The 26,103-nt window shown below is 39.2% G+C and overlaps 2 protein-coding genes across 2 annotated transcripts; both read left to right on the forward strand.

Moving 5' to 3' along the window:
• The first annotated feature begins 5,649 nt into the window (after positions 1-5,649).
• Positions 5,650-7,186, forward strand: LOC117186485 (protein Exd1 homolog). Its single transcript, XM_033387364.1, has 3 exons — positions 5,650-5,827; positions 5,923-6,481; positions 6,542-7,186. Exons 2-3 carry the CDS (start codon positions 6,074-6,076, stop codon positions 6,845-6,847), a joined length of 714 nt encoding a protein of 237 aa, XP_033243255.1. The 5' UTR covers positions 5,650-5,827; positions 5,923-6,073; the 3' UTR covers positions 6,848-7,186.
• An 11,265-nt stretch (positions 7,187-18,451) lies between these two features.
• Positions 18,452-19,981, forward strand: LOC117186490 (protein Exd1 homolog). The gene is made up of 3 exons (XM_033387369.1): positions 18,452-18,626; positions 18,722-19,276; positions 19,337-19,981. The coding sequence occupies exons 2-3, from the start codon at positions 18,728-18,730 to the stop codon at positions 19,640-19,642; spliced, it is 855 nt and encodes a 284-aa protein (XP_033243260.1). The 5' UTR covers positions 18,452-18,626; positions 18,722-18,727; the 3' UTR covers positions 19,643-19,981.
• The last annotated feature ends 6,122 nt before the right edge of the window (positions 19,982-26,103 follow it).

Below are 26,103 nucleotides of genomic sequence, written 5' to 3' on the forward strand. Positions count from 1 at the left end.
TAATGTATGCTGATGATGTCAAAATCTGTCTTTCTTACTCTGATTGGTATTTGCACACACGCCTTCAACTTGATCTAAGTGAACTACTATTGTGGTGTTCAACTAATCTTCTTTTTCTGAACCTTTCCAAATGCAAACTTATGACATTTTACCGTCGCGCTCCTCATTTTGTCTCATATGTTCTAGGAAATCATGTCCTTGAGCGAATTTCGAGTTAAAATGACCTCGGAGTCCTTTTTGATCATAAGATGTGTTTCAACACCCATATAGCTGCAACTGTAAATAAAGCTAAGGGTGTTTTAGCGTTCATCAAGCGTTGGTCCAAGGAGTTTGACGACCCGTACGTTACGAAACAACTGTACATCTCGTTAGTACGTCCTATATTGGAGTATTGTTCTTGTGTGTGGAGCCCGCAGTATAAAGAGCAGCAGGCTGTTATTGAATCCGTGCAAAAGCAATTTTTAATTTTTGCCCTTCGGAACTTTAACTGGGACTCGGGTAGAATCTTGCCACCCTACCGGTCTAGGCTAAATCTTATTGACCTGCCGTCCTTGCACCATCGCAGAATATGCAATGGCGTAATGTTCGTGCACAAGCTCCTTCTTGGGACTGTTGACTCCCAAACTCTCTTGGGTCAGATTGACTTGGCCGTTCCATCCAGACCTACCCGTACTTTTAGGCCTATCCGTCTACCCATATGTAGGTCTAATTATGCTGATCATGAACCTTTTAGGGTTTTATGCCATAATTATAACTCCCTCTGTCTAACCCTATCCCCTGAACTGTCTCTTAAACTAATTGCATGCAATATTTATAATCATTTAAATTTAGCTAACTTTTAACTTATCTTTTTCTGCCTTTAGTAACTAAGTACCATTATTAACAGATAATTTGTTAATTTAATAAATAAATAAATTGATGATGATTCGACTGGAAAATTTGAGTGACATGTACTCATGGAACTTTAGAACCAAGATAACAAATAGTTACTGGAAGCTATTCGGCTACTTCTAAGAGAAGCGGAAATCGACTTGAAGATGTGAATAGACCTGGTGAAAGATGACTTACATATAATTTCTCAGAATATAAGTACAACATGTAACTTCTAAAGTATGCTACTGCCCGTGTTCCATTACACTTCATAAAGTCAGTAGGTAGAAAGGAGATAAACGCAGTGCAAAAATAAATTAAAGTATAGAAATTAATTGACAGCATACGGCTGTCATCTGCTCCATACAGTATATGCGAGGGTGGTCTTCTTCATCTTCTTCATCATTCTTTTAGACGGCTACTGCTAAAATTTTAGCCGAATCAAACTCATAGTTTTTTTTTTTTACCACGTGTGGAAGCGGGCTTGTCTGCTGATTTTATAAAAATGGAAAAATAGCAATATCGGTCGGTGTTTCGATACTTATTTTTGGAAATCGCGCAGCGAAATCAAAGAAAGCTGGGATGCTGTGTACGGTGACTCTTCTCCTTCGATGGCGACCGTCAAAAATTAGTTTAGCGAGTTTAGCGATGAGCCTCGTCCAGGGGCCCCGAAAATGGCTACCACGGAGGAAAACGTAACAAAAATCCACGATCTCGTATTGGCAGATCGCCGATCTCAAGGCATCTCAAAAGAACGCGTGGGTCATATCCTGCATGAAATTTTGGACATGAGAAAGCTGGGCAAAACGATCAGAGCGTTCTACTGTACCAAATAATATACCGACAAATCGGCCCCATTTGGCGAAGAAAAAATAACTCTTCCACCATGACAACGCACCATCTCACACCTCCGCTATCGCCATGGCCGAATCGGTCGAATTGCATTACTAACTGCTGCCCCATCCACCGTTGTATCCAGATTTGGCCCCGTATGACTTTTTTTATTTCCTGACAAGTCACTCGCCGGACAGAAATTTGATTCGACTGAGGAGGTCATCGCCGGAACGGAGGCCTACTTTGCAGACCTCGAGAAAACTTATGGGTTAAAGGAGTTGGAACATAGCTGGGTCAAATGTATCGACCTAAACGAAGACTATGTTGAGAAATAAATCGCCACTTTTCCAAAATTTTCGTTTTTCTTTTGACCCCCTTCGTACGTAAGGGAGATCTCCGAAGGCCGAAGACTCCTGTTTTGCCTGCTAAAATTGAAAACAGGTTTTTCTATGGTCGTTGAGTTTAGGGGAAGATTTAATGCAGAGTGGCACCACTTTCGTCCTTCTAGTAAAGCAGCTGGGATTCCTGATAGGGCAACTGGTACTGAAATTCCGAGAGAGCGAGATGAAAAAGTGCATGGTCCTCACCACAGTGGAGGACGTCAAATATTAACTAATTCCTCTTGATAAGCGTCGGTATATTATTTTTTACGAAATGGTGAGTTAAGGGCTTGAACAGAGGGTCCCCGGGACGGAGGTCTGGACTTATCCCTCCAGATCACACTCCAGTTTGATTATGGCAGAAGAATTGTCTATTTGGGTCTCCAAGGTGCGACGTACAGTTTCATTCTTTTTTGGCATTCGCATCAGAAAGCAGTATCTGTACCCGACAATCTGCAAAGACCAACTTCATAGCTTAGCGTTTCATTATATGTCACTTAATATATATATTTTAATAGAATATATACGTATCTGGGCATTTCCGTGAAAATGAAAACTAAGGCCAAAAACTTAAGGGACAATAAAAATACATTTTCATATCATTTTGTCCCGATACTATTTTTTTTTTATTGATTGAAACTGAACTAGTTTAACCAATTGGCATATAATTGCATTAACGCTGATCTGAAAGTCTATTAGCAGAAGATCAATTTTCTGGATAGAAACCTTCATTAATGCCCTTTTCAAATAAATTAATTGCTTTAGAATTTTCTGTTCCGTTTGGAAGATTTTTAGATTTTACCAGATTAAGCCTAAGTCGACTTCTAGTTCTCGTACGTTCGCGACCACATGTTTATTGCTATCAATATGAAAATTTAAAATTGGATGAGCCCCATCTTTTGTACTAAACATAGAGCTATCAAAATGCTATCGAATGCATTAATGCATAATGCATAAATGCTATTAAAATTTTAACTCCATATTCATATACCGAGAAGTAATCTATGAAAACTAAAACGAATCATTTGTTACGTGGATGTTACGCTACCCAGAAAAATCACTTTTGCAACTTTCCCGAGCTTCAAAAATCTAAATTTGGAAAAAAAAACCCTTGGAAATAATCAATTTTTAACGCTTAATAATTTTCAGACGGTAGGCTGAAACTTTAAAGTGTTTTGGTCTGATTTATAGTTGCATTTATCAGCTTTTCAGAATTGCAAAGTTCAGTAAAACCAAAAGTAAGTAAAAACCACAGCATCAAAAAAAACGAGGTGGAACAGTGAGTTGCTGCGGACACCGCAACTCTACATTTATACCCGATACTAAGTCAGTATGGCTCTCCTCCGGCAGACGCCGCTAATATTAAAAGACATGACAAAGAGTGCGTGCGAGAGAGACAGAAAATCAGTCTGAGCGTGACGTCGGGCGCTGCGTAGCCACTGCAAGTTGATTTGTTCCTATTGGCTATAAAAATTATCTGATCTGATCCAGATTCAGCAATCTGATAGATATGGTCATTATCTATGACTCTGCGTTTTTAGTTTTCTCGAATGTGCAATATTGTGGATGCCAAAGATTTTCGTCCTTTGTTGGGGCGGAAGTGGGCGGGGCGAAGTTTTGAAATATTCTTGTAGCAGTGACATATCACAGAAGTCTGGATCCAAAACATCGTTGCTCTCGCTCTGATAGTCTTTGAGCACTAGGCGCTGAAGGGGACGGACAGACGGACAGACGGACAGACAGACATGGCTCAATCGACTCGGCTATTGATGCTGATCAAGAATATATATACTTTATGGGGTCGGAAACGATTCCTTCTGGACGTTACACACATCCACTTTTACCACAAATCTAATATACCCCAATACTCATTTTGAGTATCGGGTATAAAAATAATGATTAGCAAACCGACTTTATCTGATAGTTTTGGAGCTTTCACATTTTACCACATTTATTTTCCTTGGAATACCGTTTGTTTTTTTATACCCTATATGTTTTAGAATGTAAAATCTCAACCAGATCGTATAATTATTATAGCCAGAATCAAGAAAACAATTTCATTCTTTCTCGCTCTGTCTCTCTCTAACACACAGGTTTCGTGGTCGGTTTTGCCAATTGCAAAATATGAGTTCAAGGATCTCAGAACCTATAAGAGCCAGAGCAACCAAATTTGGTATCCACACTCCTGTGATATCGGACCTTGACCGTTTCGTGTCCAAATTTCGCCACACCCTCTTCCGCCCCCGCAAAGGACGAAAATCTGGGGCATCCACAAATCTCAGCGACTATAAAGGCTAGAGTAACCAAATTTGGTATCCGCACTTCTGTTAGATCTCACTATAAAACGTATATCTCAGAATTTCGCCCCACCCCCTTCCGCCCCCACAAAAGACGAAAATCTGTTGCATCCACAATATTGCACATTCGAGAAAACTAAAAACGCAGAATCATAGATAATGACCATATCTATCAGATTGCTGAATCTGGATCAGATCGGATCATTTTTGTAGCCAAAAGCAAGAAATCAATTTTCAGTGGCTACGCAGCGCCCGACGTCACGCTCAGACTGATTTTCTGTCTCTCTCGCACGCACTCTTTGTCGTGTGGTTCAATATTAGCGGCGTCTGCCGCAGGAGAGCCATACTGACTTAGTATCGGGTATAACTGTAGAGTTGCGGTGTCCGCAGCAACTCACAACGTTCCACCTCGTTTCGTCTTTCGTTCACCGTTGTCGGTATATTTATGGGCTGGCCTCTTCGCAAAGTTTTAGCCTATTTAAGGCTAGATCTAGCTTTTTTGAAAGCGGATATGCTTAAAAATTATGCAAATTCTTATATCCTTAAATCTAGCCTTTTTTTAATTTTACTTGTCCCTTGTACTTAGTCCCTTGGGAAAGTACAGATGACACTATAAAGTTTTGGTCAGAAGTACATACTGACTTATAAAGATGCTGGCAAAAACAAACCTTTTGAAGAAATCGCTTTATTTGCCATTGTAATTTTAAGTCTTCCGTGGTCAAATGCTGTGATTGAACGGGTATTCATTCTAATGAATATCGTTAAGACAAAACTTGGGATTCGAGTGATAGCGAATGAGATGAAATAAGGACACAATTATAATATCTATATATCTATGTATGTATGTGCTGTTTTATTTGTAGCCTATTTTTTAGTGTGTTTTTTTTATAATTTGTTGCATGTTCAAGCTTGTATTTTAGGTGTACATATACATATACATGTACATAATAGTGTAACCGTAGGGCATGCACACCTGGTCACACTCTTGCGCTAGCAAAATATATGGCACGTTTTGCTAGCAAAACTGTTTCCAGATCTAAATACTGCGCTTAAGATACGACGCCCAAAAGTTAACTTTTCTATTTATTAGTTTTCAACAAATTTATGTATAATTTGATTTCAAAGTAAGGCTATTTAGCTGATTTTTACATGAATTCTACACCTACCAAGGCGGCTCCATCTGTTGGTGGTCCATGCAAAATACCGACTCGATATATCGATTAAACGGTGACTGAATTTCCTAATGCGTTTGACACTGCGGTTAGTTCTGTGTGCGGTATCTTTTGGCCATCGCGCCATATGTACTTCTTTGTACACAAAGTGTTTAATCTTTTGCTATAAAAACATTATCATACAACTATAAAGGACTAACTCGTAACCAATACTAATAGATGTCATAGACAAACGCCTAGTAACTTATTTTTTCACCTATAATATCAATCTTTGGTAAGCATGGAAAAATAATTTTTCTTACACTTCAGCAATAGAAATGCACGTTTTTGACTTCAAACACTCCATACAACTTTCCTTATTATTCCTAGAAAAAAATGGCGGATAGCGATGATGATAGTGTAGCGTCCTTTAAGACGGCTGAGGAGATCAGCCCGTCGCGTGGGAAAACAATTTTTCCTCTAATGAGCCACGAGTTGAGCTCGCTGGAAAGGAAGCTTAATCGAATCGTATACATACAGCATGCAGGCAGACGCGGCTTATCACAAAGCACTTAACGATATGCGAGATCAGTTGAGCATATCAGTGATTGCGGAGCCTAGTTTATATGGACGCCACAGACCCGTAGCGGTGCTAGTGGTGGCCACGGCCAATCAGACATATGTGTTCGATATCCAGGCACTGGGCGCCTTTTTTCCCGAGTTGAAAAAGCTGCTGGAGGCTAAATATCCGAGAAAAGTGGTGCACTATAGTCATCGTATTACCGATCAGCTGTTCTATAAGCACCAAATTAAACTGACTGGATTGAGCGACACATTTGTGGCTCTGTGCGTAGCCCGGCAAGATAAAAGTGCCTGCTCATTGCCAGAAGCGATTTCGTCAGTGCTTAATATTCCCCTAAGGGAACTGCTCTGCGACGAGGTCACCGGGGTAAGTGCCATACCAAAAGTGAAATTAGTTATCCGTTGATTATCCGATTCCTCACTGCAGGTAAGTGAGTCTCGCCAACTTTTCACAGCACGCCCGTTGAGCGGGGACCAGTTTCGTTTTCTGGCCAGGATGGCCATACTGCAGCACCAAATGCACGACCGGCTGACCTTTGGCCACATTTGTGCAGGGATGCAACGCATGTCTGCTACATTTAGTCAAAGCTTCTGCCGTTTCCGAAATGGGTACGATGTGGCACCTTATATGGGTCCCAAAAGTCGATTTGGCTTCCAATACATCGATGCGTATTACAATTCAGCCGTAGGCTCTCTGCCGGTGGCCTATGAAAGTGATCATGCAGAAATATAAGCAATTAATCAAATTTTCATTGAAGAAATAGAATCCCTGAACTGAAAAAGAGAAAGAAGAGACCTGAATTTCAGCATTAAGAAATACATCCATGAAATACATGTAAAATAGTTATCATACCTTCCGAACATAGATCTAATTTGATTTATTGATCTAATTTGACCGTTGAATGAAATCATTAATACAATACAACTGCCATAGGCAGTTACGAATTATCATTAGTTTCACACAATTTCTTTTGTTTCCTTAATAGTTGTATTATTATAGTACATTAAAATAATTATTAATAATAAATAAAACAAGGCATCCGCAATGATCAGGCCATCGTCAAAACGGGAATCAGGAAGACTTTTGAAGGCGATTTCAGAGAAGATTGATACTGAGGAATCCATTGATGATGATTCGACTGGAAAATTTGAGTGACATGTACTCATGGAACTTTAGAACCAAGATAACAAATAGTTACTGGAAGCTATTCGGCTACTTCTAAGAGAAGCGGAAATCGACTTGAAGATGTGAATAGACCTGGTGAAAGATGACTTACATATAATTTCTCAGAATATAAGTACAACATGTAACTTCTAAAGTATGCTACTGCCCGTGTTCCATTACACTTCATAAAGTCAGTAGGTAGAAAGGAGATAAACGCAGTGCAAAAATAAATTAAAGTATAGAAATTAATTGACAGCATACGGCTGTCATCTGCTCCATACAGTATATGCGAGGGTGGTCTTCTTCATCATTCTTTTAGACGGCTACTGCTAAAATTTTAGCCGAATCAAACTCATAGTTTTTTTTTTTTACCACGTGTGGAAGCGGGCTTGTCTGCTGATTTTATAAAAATGGAAAAATAGCAATATCGGTCGGTGTTTCGATACTTATTTTTGGAAATCGCGCAGCGAAATCAAAGAAAGCTGGGATGCTGTGTACGGTGACTCTTCTCCTTCGATGGCGACCGTCAAAAATTAGTTTAGCGAGTTTAGCGATGAGCCTCGTCCAGGGGCCCCGAAAATGGCTACCACGGAGGAAAACGTAACAAAAATCCACGATCTCGTATTGGCAGATCGCCGATCTCAAGGCATCTCAAAAGAACGCGTGGGTCATATCCTGCATGAAATTTTGGACATGAGAAAGCTGGGCAAAACGATCAGAGCGTTCTACTGTACCAAATAATATACCGACAAATCGGCCCCATTTGGCGAAGAAAAAATAACTCTTCCACCATGACAACGCACCATCTCACACCTCCGCTATCGCCATGGCCGAATCGGTCGAATTGCATTACTAACTGCTGCCCCATCCACCGTTGTATCCAGATTTGGCCCCGTATGACTTTTTTTATTTCCTGACAAGTCACTCGCCGGACAGAAATTTGATTCGACTGAGGAGGTCATCGCCGGAACGGAGGCCTACTTTGCAGACCTCGAGAAAACTTATGGGTTAAAGGAGTTGGAACATAGCTGGGTCAAATGTATCGACCTAAACGAAGACTATGTTGAGAAATAAATCGCCACTTTTCCAAAATTTTCGTTTTTCTTTTGACCCCCTTCGTACGTAAGGGAGATCTTCGAAGGCCGAAGACTCCTGTTTTGCCTGCTAAAATTGAAAACAGGTTTTTCTATGGTCGTTGAGTTTAGGGGAAGATTTAATGCAGAGTGGCACCACTTTCGTCCTTCTAGTAAAGCAGCTGGGATTCCTGATAGGGCAACTGGTACTGAAATTCCGAGAGAGCGAGATGAAAAAGTGCATGGTCCTCACCACAGTGGAGGACGTCAAATATTAACTAATTCCTCTTGATAAGCGTCGGTATATTATTTTTTACGAAATGGTGAGTTAAGGGCTTGAACAGAGGGTCCCCGGGACGGAGGTCTGGACTTATCCCTCCAGATCACACTCCAGTTTGATTATGGCAGAAGAATTGTCTATTTGGGTCTCCAAGGTGCGACGTACAGTTTCATTCTTTTTTGGCATTCGCATCAGAAAGCAGTATCTGTACCCGACAATCTGCAAAGACCAACTTCATAGCTCAGCGTTTCATTATATGTCACTTAATATATATATTTTAATAGAATATATACGTATCTGGGCATTTCCGTGAAAATGAAAACTAAGGCCAAAAACTTAAGGGACAGTAAAAATACATTTTCATATCATTTTGTCCCGATACTATTTTTTTTTTATTGATTGAAACTGAACTAGTTTAACCAATTGGCATATAATTGCATTAACGCTGATCTGAAAGTCTATTAGCAGAAGATCAATTTTCTGGATAGAAACCTTCATTAATGCCCTTTTCAAATAAATTAATTGCTTTAGAATTTTCTGTTCCGTTTGGAAGATTTTTAGATTTGACCAGATTAAGCCTAAGTCGACTTCTAGTTCTCGTACGTTCGCGACCACATGTTTATTGCTATCAATATGAAAATTTAAAATTGGATGAGCCCCATCTTTTGTACTAAACATCTAACAGGAGTGCGGATACCAAATTTGGTTACTCTAGCCTTAATAGTCTCTGAGATTTGTGAATATCCCCAGATTTTCGTCCTTTGCGGGGCGGAAGGGGGTGTGGCGAAATTTTGAAACAAACTCGGTCCGATATATTAGGAGTGTGGATACCAAATTTGGTTGCTCTAGCTTTTATAGTCTCTGAGATCTAGGCGCTAATGTTTTACTCTAAGCAAAGCCGGCTATGCTACGTGTGTGTTAAAGAGAGACAGGGCGAGACAAAATGAAATTGTTCTCTTGATGCTGGCTATAATAGTAATACGATCCAATTCATATTCTGCAGTCTAAAAGCTATGGTCATTCTCTACGATTCTGCGTTTTTAGTTTTCTCGTATCGTCGAAATTGTGGATGCCACAGATTTTCGCCCTTTGTGGGGGCGGAAGTGGGCGGGGCAAAGTTTTGAAATATTCTTGTAGCAGTGACATATCACAGAAGTCTGGATCCAAAACATCGTTGCTCTCGCTCTTATAGTCTTTGAGCACTAGGCGCTGAAGGGGACGGACAGACGGACAGACGGACAGACAGACATGGCTCAATCGACTCGGCTATTGATGCTGATCAAGAATATATATACTTTATGGGGTCGGAAACGATTCCTTCTGGACGTTACACACATCCACTTTTACCACAAATCTAATATACCCCAATACTCATTTTGAGTATCGGGTATAAAAATAATGATTACCAAACCGACTTTATCTGATAGTTTTGGAGCTTTCACATTTTACCACATTTATTTTCCTTGGAATACCGTTTGTTTTTTTATACCCTATATGTTTTAGAATGTAAAATCTCAACCAGATCGTATAATTATTATAGCCAGAATCAAGAAAACAATTTCATTCTTTCTCGCTGTCTCTCTCTAACACACAGGTTTCGTGGTCGGTTTTGCCAATTGCAAAATATGAGTTCAAGGATTTCAGAACCTATAAGAGCCAGAGCAACCACATTTGGTATCCACACTCCTGTGATATCGGACCTTGACCGTTTCGTGTCCAAATTTCGCCACACCCTCTTCCGCCCCCGCAAAGGACGAAAATCTGGGGCATCCACAAATCTCAGCGACTATTAAGGCTAGAGTAACCAAATTTGGTATCCGCACTTCTGTTAGATCTCACTATAAAACGTATATCTCAGAATTTCGCCCCACCCCCTTCCGCCCCCACAAAGGACGAAAATCTGTTGCATCCACAATATTGCACATTTGAGAAAACTAAAAACGCAGAATCATAGATAATGATCATATATATCAGATTGCTGAATCTGGATCAGATCAGATAATTTTTATAGCCAAAAGGAACAAATCAATTTGCACTGGCTACGCAGCACCCGACGTCACGCTCAGACTGATTTTCTGTCTCTCTCGCACGCACTCCTTGTCGTGTCGTTTAATATTAGCGGCGTCTGCCGGAGGAGAGCCATACTGACTTAGTATCGGTTATAACTGTAGAGTTGCGGTGTCCGCAGCAACTCACAACGTTCCCCCTCGTTTTTTTTCTTTCAACTTTGTTTTCCTTAGATTTTAAAGGCAAAGTTTTGAATAGCCGACTGATACTGAGCGGGTCCGTTCAAGACTGGCATACACCAGGTTTAACGAAAAGTTGCCTATCTGCTGGTAGAGTCAAGGCGCGTTATCACAGGCAACAAAGCCCAAAGAAATAAGGACGCCATTGAGTTTAGAATTCCATTCCCTTTCTGACTGCTTCAATCCGCATATTTCCTTTCTCAGCAGCAAAGCTTTAGCTGGATGAGCTCCATCAATGTAAACCTGCGGTTTTTCATGTTCACTGTATTTCTCAGGTCACTGTACAGGTATGCCGTGCATACATCCAGCGGCGTGTCGAGAAAAGTTTGCACCCAGGGAAAAATAGATTTGTTCCATAATTAAAGAATCCGTTACACAAAACTCGTTCGACAAAAAATTGAGACTGTTAAGTCTCCTCTATCCCATTGAAGATCATAAGTAATTCCTAACTAACTTTAGATTGCTAAATGAACGCTCTGCTGATGTAACAGGAATGGTTAAAAATATCCTTTCAGCAATTTAGATATTTTTGTAATTTTATGAATGTATTAAAGAATTTCAAAATGATCAATTTTTTCAAAGTTTTTTGTTTGCACTTTACTTGACACTTTTCCTGGACTTGGTTCAGTAGCATTTTCTCGCTAAATTCATTGCATGCTTTTCAAGTTCATTGTCAGATTTGGATATTATGTTAAAGCCTGTTGAAAAATCAAAATCATGTGGCTTTCTTTATTTATTTGAGTTTTAATAGCTAATTTTTACTTAATGTTTGGTAAATTTGGGATAAATATGTCTTTTTTCTTTTACGTCGTTAAGTTTTTTGTGAACACACTCTAGCGTTCCCGTCGTGGTTTTTTCGTCTTTCGTTCACCGTTGTCGTTATATTTATGGGCTGGCCTCTTCGCAAAGTTTTAGCCTATTTAAGGCTAGATCTAGCTTTTTTGAAAGCGGATATGCTTAAAAATTATGCAAATTCTTATAGCCTTAAAGCTAGCCTTTTTTTAATTTTACTTGTCCCTTGTACTTAGTCCCTTGGGAAAGTACAGATGACACTATAAAGTTTTGGTCAGAAGTACATACTGACTTATAAAGATGCTGGCAAAAACAAACCTTTTGAAGAAATCGCTTTATTTGCCATTGTAATTTTAAGTCTTCCGTGGTCAAATGCTGTGATTGAACGGGTATTCAGTCTAATGAATATCGTTAAGACAAAACTTGGGATTCGAGTGATAGCGAATGAGATGAAATAAGGACACAATTATAATATCTATATATCTATGTATGTATGTGCTGTTTTATTTGTAGCCTATTTTTTAGTGTGTTTTTTTTATAATTTGTTGCATGTTCAAGCTTGTATTTTAGGTGTACATATACATATACATGTACATAATAGTGTAACCGGGGTAAGTGCCATACCAAAAGTGAAATTAGTTATCCGTTAATTATCCGATTCCTCACTGCAGGTAAGTGAGTCTCGCCAACTTTTCACAGCACGCCCGTTGAGCGGGGACCAGTTTCGTTTTCTGGCCAGGATGGCCATACTGCAGCACCAAATGCACGACCGGCTGACCTTTGGCCACATTTGTGCAGGGATGCAACGCATGTCTGCTACATTTAGTCAAAGCTTCTGCCGTTTCCGAAATGGGTACGATGTGGCACCTTATATGGGTCCCAAAAGTCGATTTGGCTTCCAATACATCGATGCGTACTACAATTCAGCCGTAGGCTCTCTGCCGGTGGCCTATGAAAGTGATCATGCAGAAATATAAGCAATTAATCAAATTTTCATTGAAGAAATAGAATCCCTGAACTGAAAAAGAGAAAGAAGAGACCTGAATTTCAGCATTAAGAAATACATCCATGAAATACATGTAAAATAGTTATCATACCTTCCGAACATAGATCTAATTTGATTTATTGATCTAATTTGACCGTTGAATGAAATCATTAATACAATACAACTGCCATAGGCAGTTACGAATTATCATTAGTTTCACACAATTTCTTTTGTTTCCTTAATAGTTGTATTATTATAGTACATTAAAATAATTATTAATAATAAATAAAACAAGGCATCCGCAATGATCAGGCCATCGTCAAAACGGGAATCAGGAAGACTTTTGAAGGCGATTTCAGAGAAGATTGATACTGAGGAATCCATTGATGATGATTCGACTGGAAAATTTGAGTGACATGTACTCATGGAACTTTAGAACCAAGATAACAAATAGTTACTGGAAGCTATTCGGCTACTTCTAAGAGAAGCGGAAATCGACTTGAAGATGTGAATAGACCTGGTGAAAGATGACTTACATATAATTTCTCAGAATATAAGTACAACATGTAACTTCTAAAGTATGCTACTGCCCGTGTTCCATTACACTTCATAAAGTCAGTAGGTAGAAAGGAGATAAACGCAGTGCAAAAATAAATTAAAGTATAGAAATTAAATCGAGCCTTTTGCTAACAGAGCTCTGTTACCTCTACAGAGGTACCAAAAGACAGAGAGAGAGAGAGAGCATACGGCTGTCATCTGCTCCATACAGTATATGCGAGGGTGGTCTGATAGGTACATAGCCTCACCGTTCTTCATCATTCTTTTAGACGGCTACTGCTAAAATTTTAGCCGAATCAAACTCATAGTTTTTTTTTTTTACCACGTGTGGAAGCGGGCTTGTCTGCTGATTTTATAAAAATGGAAAAATAGCAATATCGGTCGGTGTTTCGATACTTATTTTTGGAAATCGCGCAGCGAAATCAAAGAAAGCTGGGATGCTGTGTACGGTGACTCTTCTCCTTCGATGGCGACCGTCAAAAATTAGTTTAGCGAGTTTAGCGATGAGCCTCGTCCAGGGGCCCCGAAAATGGCTACCACGGAGGAAAACGTAACAAAAATCCACGATCTCGTATTGGCAGATCGCCGATCTCAAGGCATCTCAAAAGAACGCGTGGGTCATATCCTGCATGAAATTTTGGACATGAGAAAGCTGGGCAAAACGATCAGAGCGTTCTACTGTACCAAATAATATACCGACAAATCGGCCCCATTTGGCGAAGAAAAAATAACTCTTCCACCATGACAACGCACCATCTCACACCTCCGCTATCGCCATGGCCGAATCGGTCGAATTGCATTACTAACTGCTGCCCCATCCACCGTTGTATCCAGATTTGGCCCCGTATGACTTTTTTAATTTCCTGACAAGTCACTCGCCGGACAGAAAGTTGATTCGACTGAGGAGGTCATCGCCGGAACGGAGGCCTACTTTGCAGACCTCGAGAAAACTTATGGGTTAAAGGAGTTGGAACATAGCTGGGTCAAATGCATCGACCTAAACGAAGACTATGTTGAGAAATAAATCGCCACTTTTCCAAAATTTTCGTTTTTCTTTTGACCCCCTTCGTACGTAAGGGAGATCTCCGAAGGCCGAAGACTCCTGTTTTGCCTGCTAAAATTGAAAACAGGTTTTTCTATGGTCGTTGAGTTTAGGGGAAGATTTAATGCAGAGTGGCACCACTTTCGTCCTTCTAGTAAAGCAGCTGGGATTCCTGATAGGGCAACTGGTACTGAAATTCCGAGAGAGCGAGATGAAAAAGTGCATGGTCCTCACCACAGTGGAGGACGTCAAATATTAACTAATTCCTCTTGATAAGCGTCGGTATATTATTTTTTACGAAATGGTGAGTTAAGGGCTTGAACAGAGGGTCCCCGGGACGGAGGTCTGGACTTATCCCTCCAGATCACACTCCAGTTTGATTATGGCAGAAGAATTGTCTATTTGGGTCTCCAAGGTGCGACGTACAGTTTCATTCTTTTTTGGCATTCGCATCAGAAAGCAGTATCTGTACCCGACAATCTGCAAAGACCAACTTCATAGCTCAGCGTTTCATTATATGTCACTTAATATATATATTTTAATAGAATATATACGTATCTGGGCATTTCCATGAAAATGAAAACTAAGGCCAAAAACTTAAGGGACAATAAAAATACATTTTCATATCATTTTGTCCCGATACTATTTTTTTTTTTTGATTGACCAATTGGCATATAATTGCATTAACGCTGATCTGAAAGTCTATTAGCAGAAGATAAATTTTCTGGATAGAAACCTTCATTAATGCCCTTTTCAAATAAATTAATTGCTTTAGAATTTTCTGTTCCGTTTGGAAGATTTTTAGATTTTACCAGATTAAGCCTAAGTCGACTTCTAGTTCTCGTACGTTCGCGACCACATGTTTATTGCTATCAATATGAAAATTTAAAATTGGATGAGCCCCATCTTTTGTACTAAACATCTAACAGGAGTGCGGATACCAAATTTGGTTACTCTAGCCTTAATAGTCTCTGAGATTTGTGAATATCCCCAGATTTTCGTCCTTTGCGGGGGCGGAAGGGGGTGTGGCGAAATTTTGAAACAAACTCGGTCCGATATATTAGGAGTGTGGATACCAAATTTGGTTGCTCTAGCTTTTATAGTCTCTGAGATCTAGGCGCTAATGTTTTACTCTAAGCAAAGCCGGCTATGCTACGTGTGTGTTAAAGAGAGACAGGGCGAGACAAAATGAAATTGTTCTCTTGATGCTGGCTATAATAGTAATACGATCCAATTCATATTCTGCAGTCTAAAAGCTATGGTCATTCTCTACGATTCTGCGTTTTTAGTTTTCTCGTATCGTCGAAATTGTGGATGCCACAGATTTTCGCCCTTTGTGGGGGCGGAAGTGGGCGGGGCAAAGTTTTGAAATATTCTTGTAGCAGTGACATATCACAGAAGTCTGGATCCAAAACATCGTTGCTCTCGCTCTTATAGTCTTTGAGCACTAGGCGCTGAAGGGGTCGGACAGACGGACAGACAGACATGGCTCAATCGACTCGGCTATTGATGCTGATCAAGAATATATATACTTTATGGGGTCGGAAACGATTCCTTCTGGACGTTACACACATCCACTTTTACCACAAATCTAATATACCCCAATACTCATTTTGAGTATCGGGTATAAAAATAATGATTACCAAACCGACTTTATCTGATAGTTTTGGAGCTTTCACATTTTACCACATTTATTTTCCTTGGAATACCGTTTGTTTTTTTATACCCTATATGTTTTAGAATGTAAAATCTCAACCAGATCGTATAATTATTATAGCCAGAATCAAGAAAACAATTTCATTCTTTCTCGCTGTCTCTCTCTAACACACAGGTTTCGTGGTCGGTTTTGCCAATTGCAAAATATGAGTTCAAGGATCTCAGAACCTATAAGAGCCAGAGCAACCACATTTGGTATCCACACTCCTGTGATATCGGACCTTGACCGTTTCGTGTCCAAATTTCGCCACACCCTCTTCCGCCCCCGCAAAGGACGAAAATCTGGGGCATCCACAAATCTCAGCGACTATAAAGGCTAGAGTAACCAAATTTGGTATCCGCACTTCTGTTAGATCTCACTATAAAACGTATATCTCAGAATTTCGCCCCACCCCCTTCCGCCCCCACAAAGAACGAAAATCTGTTGCATCCACAATATTGCACATTTGAGAAAACTAAAAACGCAGAATCATAGATAATGATCATATATATCAGATTGCTGAATCTGGATCAGATCAGATAATTTTTATAGCCAATAGGAACAAATCAATTTGCAGTGGCTACGCAGCGTCCGACGTCACGCTCAGACTGATTTTCTGTCTCTCTCGCACGCACTCCTTGTCGTGTCGTTTAATATTAGCGGCGTCTGCCGGAGGAGAGCCATACTGACTTAGTATCGGTTATAACTGTAGAGTTGCGGTGTCCGCAGCAACTCACAACGTTCCCCCTCGTTTTTTTTCTTTCAACTTTGTTTTCCTTAGATTTTAAAGGCAAAGTTTTGAATAGCCGACTGATACTGAGCGGGTCCGTTCAAGACTGGCATACACCAGATTTAACGAAAAGTTGCCTATCTGCTGGTAGAGTCAAGGCGCGTTATCACAGGCAACAAAGCCCAAAGAAATAAGGACGCCATTGAGTTTAGAATTCCATTCCCTTTCTGACTGCTTCAATCCGCATATTTCCTTTCTCAGCAGCAAAGCTTTAGCTGGATGAGCTCCATCAATGTAAACCTGCGGTTTTTCATGTTCACTGTATTTCTCAGGTCACTGTACAGGTATGCCGTGCATACATCCAGCGGCGTGTCGAGAAAAGTTTGCACCCAGGGAAAAATAGATTTGTTCCATAATTAAAGAATCCGTTACACAAAACTCGTTCGACAAAAAATTGAGACTGTTAAGTCTCCTCTATCCCATTGAAGATCATAAGTAATTCCTAACTAACTTTAGATTGCTAAATGAACGCTCTGCTGATGTAACAGGAATGGTTAAAAATATCCTTTCAGCAATTTAGATATTTTTGTAATTTTATGAATGTATTAAAGAATTTCAAAATGATCAATTTTTTCAAAGTTTTTTGTTTGCACTTTACTTGACACTTTTCCTGGACTTGGTTCAGTAGCATTTTCTCGCTAAATTCATTGCATGCTTTTCAAGTTCATTGTCAGATTTGGATATTATGTTAAAGCCTGTTGAAAAATCAAAATCATGTGGCTTTCTTTATTTATTTGAGTTTTAATAGCTAATTTTTACTTAATGTTTGGTAAATTTGGGATAAATATGTCTTTTTTCTTTTACGTCGTTAAGTTTTTTGTGAACACACTCTAGCGTTCCCGTCGTGGTTTTTTCGTCTTTCGTTCACCGTTGTCGTTATATTTATGGGCTGGCCTCTTCGCAAAGTTTTAGCCTATTTAAGGCTAGATCTAGCTTTTTTGAAAGCGGATATGCTTAAAAATTATGCAAATTCTTATAGCCTTAAAGCTAGCCTTTTTTTAATTTTACTTGTCCCTTGTACTTAGTCCCTTGGGAAAGTACAGATGACACTATAAAGTTTTGGTCAGAAGTACATACTGACTTATAAAGATGCTGGCAAAAACAAACCTTTTGAAGAAATCGCTTTATTTGCCATTGTAATTTTAAGTCTTCCGTGGTCAAATGCTGTGATTGAACGGGTATTCAGTCTAATGAATATCGTTAAGACAAAACTTGGGATTCGAGTGATAGCGAATGAGATGAAATAAGGACACAATTATAATATCTATATATCTATGTATGTATGTGCTGTTTTATTTGTAGCCTATTTTTTAGTGTGTTTTTTTTATAATTTGTTGCATGTTCAAGCTTGTATTTTAGGTGTACATATACATATACATGTACATAATATTGTAACCGTAGGGCATGCGCACCTGGTCACACTCTTGCGCTAGCAAAATATATGGCACGTTTTGCTAGCAAAACTGTTTCCAGATCTAAATACTGCGCTTAAGATACGACGCCCAAAAGTTAACTTTTCTATTTATTAGTTTTCAACAAATTTATGTATAATTTGATTTCAAAGTAAGGCTATTTAGCTGATTTTTACATGAATTCTACACCTACCAAGGCGGCTCCATCTGTTGGTGGTCCATGCAAAATACCGACTCGATATATCGATTAAACGGTGACTGAATTTCCTAATGCGTTTGACACTGCGGTTAGTTCTGTGTGCGGTATCTTTTGGCCATCGCGCCATATGTACTTCTTTGTACACAAAGTGTTTAATCTTTTGCTATAAAAACATTATCATACAACTATAAAGGACTAACTCGTAACCAATACTAATAGATGTCATAAACAAACGCCTAGTAACTTATTTTTTCACCTATAATATCAATCTTTGGTAAGCATGGAAAAATAATTTTTCTTACACTTCAGCAATAGAAATGCACGTTTTTGACTTCAAACACTCCATACAACTTTCCTTATTATTCCTAGAAAAAAATGGCGGATAGCGATGATGATAGTGTAGCGTCCTTTAAGACGGCTGAGGAGATCAGCCCGTCGCGTGGGAAAACAATTTTTCCTCTAATGAGCCACGAGTTGAGCTCGCTGGAAAGGAAGCTTAATCGAATCGTATACATACAGCAGGCAGACGCGGCTTATCACAAAGCACTTAACGATATGCGAGATCAGTTGAGCATATCAGTGATTGCGGAGCCTAGTTTATATGGACGCCACAGACCCGTAGCGGTGCTAGTGGTGGCCACGGCCAATCAGACATATGTGTTCGATATCCAGGCACTGGGCGCCTTTTTTCCCGAGTTGAAAAAGCTGCTGGAGGCTAAATATCCGAGAAAAGTGGTGCACTATAGTCATCGTATTACCGATCAGCTGTTCTATAAGCACCAAATTAAACTGACTGGATTGAGCGACACATTTGTGGCTCTGTGCGTAGCCCGGCAAGATAAAAGTGCCTGCTCATTGCCAGAAGCGATTTCGTCAGTGCTTAATATTCCTCTAAGGGAACTGCTCTGCGACGAGGTCACCGGGGTAAGTGCCATACCAAAAGTGAAATTAGTTATCCGTTGATTATCCGATTCCTCACTGCAGGTAAGTGAGTCTCGCCAACTTTTCACAGCACGCCCGTTGAGCGGGGACCAGTTTCGTTTTCTGGCCAGGATGGCCATACTGCAGCACCAAATGCACGACCGGCTGACCTTTGGCCACATTTGTGCAGGGATGCAACGCATGTCTGCTACATTTAGTCAAAGCTTCTGCCGTTTCCGAAATGGGTACGATGTGGCACCTTATATGGGTCCCAAAAGTCGATTTGGCTTCCAATACATCGATGCGTACTACAATTCATCCGTAGGCTCTCTGCCGGTGGCCTATGAAAGTGATCATGCAGAAATATAAGCAATTAATCAAATTTTCATTGAAGAAATAGAATCCCTGAACTGAAAAAGAGAAAGAAGAGACCTGAATTTCAGCATTAAGAAATACATCCATGAAATACATGTAAAATAGTTATCATACCTTCCGAACATAGATCTAATTTGATTTATTGATCTAATTTGACCGTTGAATGAAATCATTAATACAATACAACTGCCATAGGCAGTTACGAATTATCATTAGTTTCACACAATTTCTTTTGTTTCCTTAATAGTTGTATTATTATAGTACATTAAAATAATTATTAATAATAAATAAAACAAGGCATCCGCAATGATCAGGCCATCGTCAAAACGGGAATCAGGAAGACTTTTGAAGGCGATTTCAGAGAAGATTGATACTGAGGAATCCATTGATGATGATTCGACTGGAAAATTTGAGTGACATGTACTCATGGAACTTTAGAACCAAGATAACAAATAGTTACTGGAAGCTATTCGGCTACTTCTAAGAGAAGCGGAAATCGACTTGAAGATGTGAATAGACCTGGTGAAAGATGACTTACATATAATTTCTCAGAATATAAGTACAACATGTAACTTCTAAAGTATGCTACTGCCCGTGTTCCATTACACTTCATAAAGTCAGTAGGTAGAAAGGAGATAAACGCAGTGCAAAAATAAATTAAAGTATAGAAATTAAATCGAGCCTTTTGCTAACAGAGCTCTGTTACCTCTACAGAGGTACCAAAAGACAGAGAGAGAGAGAGCATACGGCTGTCATCTGCTCCATACAGTATATGCGAGGGTGGTCTTCTTCATCTTCTTCATCATTCTTTTAGACGGCTACTGCTAAAATTTTAGCCGAATCAAACTCATAGTTTTTTTTTTTTGCCACGTGTGGAAGCGGGCTTGTCTGCTGATTTTATAAAAATGGAAAAATAGCAATATCGGTCGGTGTTTCGATACTTATTTTTGGAAATCGCGCAGCGAAATCAAAGAAAGCTGGGATGCTGTGTACGGTGACTCTTCTCCTTCGATGGCGACCGTCAAAAATTAGTTTAGCGAGTTTAGCGATGAGCCTCGTCCAGGGGCCCCGAAAATGGCTACCACGGAGGAAAACGTAACAAAAATCCACGATCTCGTATTGGCAGATCGCCGATCTCAAGGCATCTCAAAAGAACGCGTGGGTCATATCCTGCATGAAATTTTGGACATGAGAAAGCTGGGCGAAACGATCAGAGCGTTCTACTGTACCAAATAATATACCGACAAATCGGCCCCATTTGGCGAAGAAAAAATAACTCTTCCACCATGACAACGCACCATCTCACACCTCCGCTATCGCCATGGCCGAATCGGTCGAATTGCATTACTAACTGCTGCCCCATCCACCGTTGTATCCAGATTTGGCCCCGTATGACTTTTTTTATTTCCTGACAAGTCACTCGCCGGACAGAAAGTTGATTCGACTGAGGAGGTCATCGCCGGAACGGAGGCCTACTTTGCAGACCTCGAGAAAACTTATGGGTTAAAGGAGTTGGAACATAGCTGGGTCAAATGCATCGACCTAAACGAAGACTATGTTGAGAAATAAATCGCCACTTTTCCAAAATTTTCGTTTTTCTTTTGACCCTCTTCGTACGTAAGGGAGATCTCCGAAGGCCGAAGACTCCTGTTTTGCCTGCTAAAATTGAAAACAGGTTTTTCTATGGTCGTTGAGTTTAGGGGAAGATTTAATGCAGAGTGGCACCACTTTCGTCCTTCTAGTAAAGCAGCTGGGATTCCTGATAGGGCAACTGGTACTGAAATTCCGAGAGAGCGAGATGAAAAAGTGCATGGTCCTCACCACAGTGGAGGACGTCAAATATTAACTAATTCCTCTTGATAAGCGTCGGTATATTATTTTTTACGAAATGGTGAGTTAAGGGCTTGAACAGAGGGTCCCCGGGACGGAGGTCTGGACTTATCCCTCCAGATCACACTCCAGTTTGATTATGGCAGAAGAATTGTCTATTTGGGTCTCCAAGGTGCGACGTACAGTTTCATTCTTTTTTGGCATTCGCATCAGAAAGCAGTATCTGTACCCGACAATCTGCAAAGACCAACTTCATAGCTCAGCGTTTCATTATATGTCACTTAATATATATATTTTAATAGAATATATACGTATCTGGGCATTTCCGTGAAAATGAAAACTAAGGCCAAAAACTTAAGGGACAATAAAAATACATTTTCATATCATTTTGTCCCGATACTATTTTTTTTTTATTGATTGAAACTGAACTAGTTTAACCAATTGGCATATAATTGCATTAACGCTGATCTGAAAGTCTATTAGCAGAAGATCAATTTTCTGGATAGAAACCTTCATTAATGCCCTTTTCAAATAAATTAATTGCTTTAGAATTTTCTGTTCCGTTTGGAAGATTTTTAGATTTGACCAGATTAAGCCTAAGTCGACTTCTAGTTCTCGTACGTTCGCGACCACATGTTTATTGCTATCAATATGAAAATTTAAAATTGGATGAGCCCCATCTTTTGTACTAAACATAGAGCTATCAAAATGCTATCGAATGCATTAATGCATAATGCATAAATGCTATTAAAATTTTAACTCCATATTCATATACCGAGAAGTAATCTATGAAAACTAAAACGAATCATTTGTTACGTGGATGTTACGCTACCCAGAAAAATCACTTTTGCAACTTTCCCGAGTTTCAAAAATCTAAATTTGGAAAAAAAAACCCTTGGAAATAATCAATTTTTAACGCTTAATAATTTTCAGACGGTAGGCTGAAACTTTAAAGTGTTTTGGTCTGATTTATAGTTGCATTCATCAGCTTTTCAGAATTGCAAAGTTCAGTAAAACCAAAAGTAAGTAAAAACCACAGCATCAAAAAAAACGAGGGGGAACGTTGTGAGTTGCTGCGGACACCGCAACTCTACATTTATACCCGATACTAAGTCAGTATGGCTCTCCTCCGGCAGACGCCGCTAATATTAAAAGACATGACAAAGAGTGCGTGCGAGAGAGACAGAAAATCAGTCTGAGCGTGACGTCGGGCGCTGCGTAGCCACTGCAAATAGATTTGTTCCTTTTGGCTATAAAAATAATCCGATCTGATCCAGATTCAGCAACCGGATAGATATGGTCATTATCTATGATTCTGCGTTTTTAGTTTTTTAGTATCCTCAATATTGTGGATGCAACAGACTTTCGTCCTTTGTAGGGGCGGAAGGAGGTGGGGCGATATTTTGAGATAAACGTTTTATAGTGAGATCTAACAGGAGTGCGGATACCAAATTTGGTTACTCTAGCCTTAATAGTCTCTGAGATTTGTGAATATCCCCAGATTTTCGTCCTTTGCGGGGGCGGAAGGGGGTGTGGCGAAATTTTGAAACAAACTCGGTCCGATATATTAGGAGTGTGGATACCAAATTTGGTTGCTCTAGCTTTTGTAGTCTCTGAGATCTAGGCGCTAATGTTTTACTCTAAGCAAAGCCGCCTATGCTACGTGTGTGTTAGAGAGAGACAGGGCGAGAAAAAATGAAATTGTTTTCTTGATGCTGGCTATAATAATAATACGATCCAATTCAGATTCCGCAGTCTTAAAGATATGGTCATTCTCTACAATTCTACGTTTTTGGTTTTCTCATATCTTAAAAATTGTGGATGCCACAGATTTTCGTCCTTTGTGGGGGCGGAAGTGGGCGGGGCGAAGTTTTGAAATATTTTTGTAGCAGTGACATATCACAGAAGTCTGGGTTCAAAACATCGTTGCTCTAGCTCTTATAGTCTTTGAGCACTAGGCGCTGAAGGGGACGGACAGACGGACGGACAGACGGACGGACGGACAGACGGACAGACAGACATGGCTCAATCGACTCGGCTATTGATGCTGATCAAGAATATATATACTTTATGGGGTCGGAAACGATTCCTTCTGGACGTTACACACATCCACTTTTACCACAAATCTAATATACCCCAATACTCATTTTGAGTATCGGGTATAAAAAGTGAGTGCATAGATCTCAGAGACTATAAGAGCTAGAGCAAACAAATTTTGTATCCACACTCCTGTGTACTTCAAAATTTCGACCCACCCACCACCCGACCGACCTATCATTATTATAACCAAAAGGAACAAATCGACGAAAAGTTTTGATTAATTTTTCGTCCCTCCCGCAGACACTTTTTGTCGCTCAATGTACGCGCCGTCTGCCGGGGGAGAGCCATACTGACTATGTATCTTGTATAAACATAACATATGTACATATGTACATAGCTCGCAAATATCTGTTGACTGTTTTTTCCTTACGGTCTCCTCGCGAGAATAACCGAACAAAAAGAATGCAAATTAAATAACTGCGGTAGCGGATTGCGTTTTTAAAAAGTTTTTATTTAACTTCTAAGTTTACAGATATAGATTTAAGTTGAGGGTCACAAAGGATTCCGGACAAAGGGTTTGCGCGATCTTAGTTTTTAGCTCGACTTTTCGGTGTCGCTTCTGGATCAAGACTGACTTGAACTTTTTGATCTTTGCATCGTCGATCCCTTTCGGGAATAGTTTTTCTATAAACATTTCAATTGATTTCGCCATCCCGAGTATTGGATTTCGTCATCCAAAGAGAGATCTGTAAAATGCCTAAAGTGCAGGATCTGCAGAAAGCCGGGTGTGAGATTGTTTATGAGAAGCCGGGTGTGGGCAAACATTGGTTTTCCATTTAGGCGAGTGTCAAAGATTGGGATTGTGGTGGGAGCCATTGAGATTGTACATCTTAGAAATCAATTAGGCGGAGGCCCAAGATTGAAATTGTTTTCGTTTTGGAAAGCCAAAGATTGTTTACATCTCGTATAAGAGCTCAATAGAATTGGGTACGTTAACTCCCCCCATTCTTAAATGTTTCGTCCCGATACATTTTGAAGTTCTGATAGAGCTCTAATTTCTTCTGACAGTATTTGAATGCTGCTTTCCACTATTTCTTCTGACGGTATTCTTATTGATTTAATAAGTACAAATTTGGTTAGTTTATAGCCGAAGTAAAATAACATTATCAATATCAAAATGATTAAAAATAATGTTGTTAATGGTAAGGCCGTATTACCTAATGTTATAAGGGGATTTAAAATATTAACATTATCAAAAGAAAATTGCTTATCATTCGATTGTATATAATCAACTAATTCAAAATCGCTATATCTATGATGCGATATACATCTTAGAATTTTACCCTTATCATTTATGTGGGTTATATTATTTATTAAAATTGTGTTGTTGAATATAAGGAGATACGAACCTAACAAAGTAGTATTGTCTACGATATTTTTGCCCGAAACTAATGTGGCACCATCCTGAATGATGTCTATTTCTTTGTTTTTTTCCCTTTTTTTAGTGCAGTTGGCTTTAAAGCCATTAAGTAAATTGGTGAAACAGGTCTTCTTTAAATTTATTTGTGCGTAATTGTTAAAAGTTTCACTTTTAAAATTATTCATTAAATAGTATTTCTCCTTACATTCACAAACTTTTTCACTTATAACTAACATTCCATCATTTTGTGAGATGGCTCTTGCATGGTAAAACTTGCAAATACCTTTAATTTGAGGATATTTTATATAAATGATTATTAAATCTGCATTTCCAATTATTTTAACCGTTGCAATGTCCAGCAGATCAGACAGTTCAACAGGATGTTTTTCATGCTTATAAATGTCCTCTATTTCGTTTTTATTTAAAATTTTTGTATTGAAAATGTTTACTTTTAAGAGGGTTATGGTATCAACTAAATTTAGTAGGTCAAAAGTTATTAATTTTAAACGATGCTTTCTCAATATCGTTTCTTCATTGAAGATGACATTTTTTAATGAATTTGATAGCAATTCAATTTCTTTGAAAAATTTGGAATTTATTACAAATTGTTTATTATTATTTTCAGTTAATTCATTTACTTTATTTTGTATTTTCAAAAAGTCGTCATGATCAGGGCTGCCTGCTATCCATTTCCAAATGGTACCTAATTCATTTATTCCCCTTTCAGCTTAGGAGTTCCGTCCTCATTTACTCCCTTCTTTGGTACTACTATTACCGGTGAATTATATGGGCTTTTACTAGGTCTGATTATACCTTCATCTAACATTTTACTTCATTCGTTATTAACGAAATCGTTAACCGAATAAGCGTATGGATACTGTTTGCCATATACCGGTCTATCATGTTCAGTGTTAATCTCTCCTTTTATATCCGTTCTGAACGGTAACTGTAAATCTATATTGGCATGGTCTTCTTCGATGATAGATACCATTTTCTCTCTGAGATGTTCTAAATTGTCCTCTTTGTAGGTTATTGTGTTATAAAATTTCATTTTTTTCAATTCAGAATTTGCATAACTTTGTATGTCGGATATTTCTACGACGGCGCGTTCAGGATTTTTGCATCCCAAACTTTTAAATTGTTCATTGTCGGATAATTCAACGAC

Source organism: Drosophila miranda, chromosome XR (assembly GCF_003369915.1).
Source record: "Drosophila miranda strain MSH22 chromosome XR, D.miranda_PacBio2.1, whole genome shotgun sequence".
NCBI lineage: Eukaryota > Metazoa > Arthropoda > Insecta > Diptera > Drosophilidae > Drosophila > Drosophila miranda.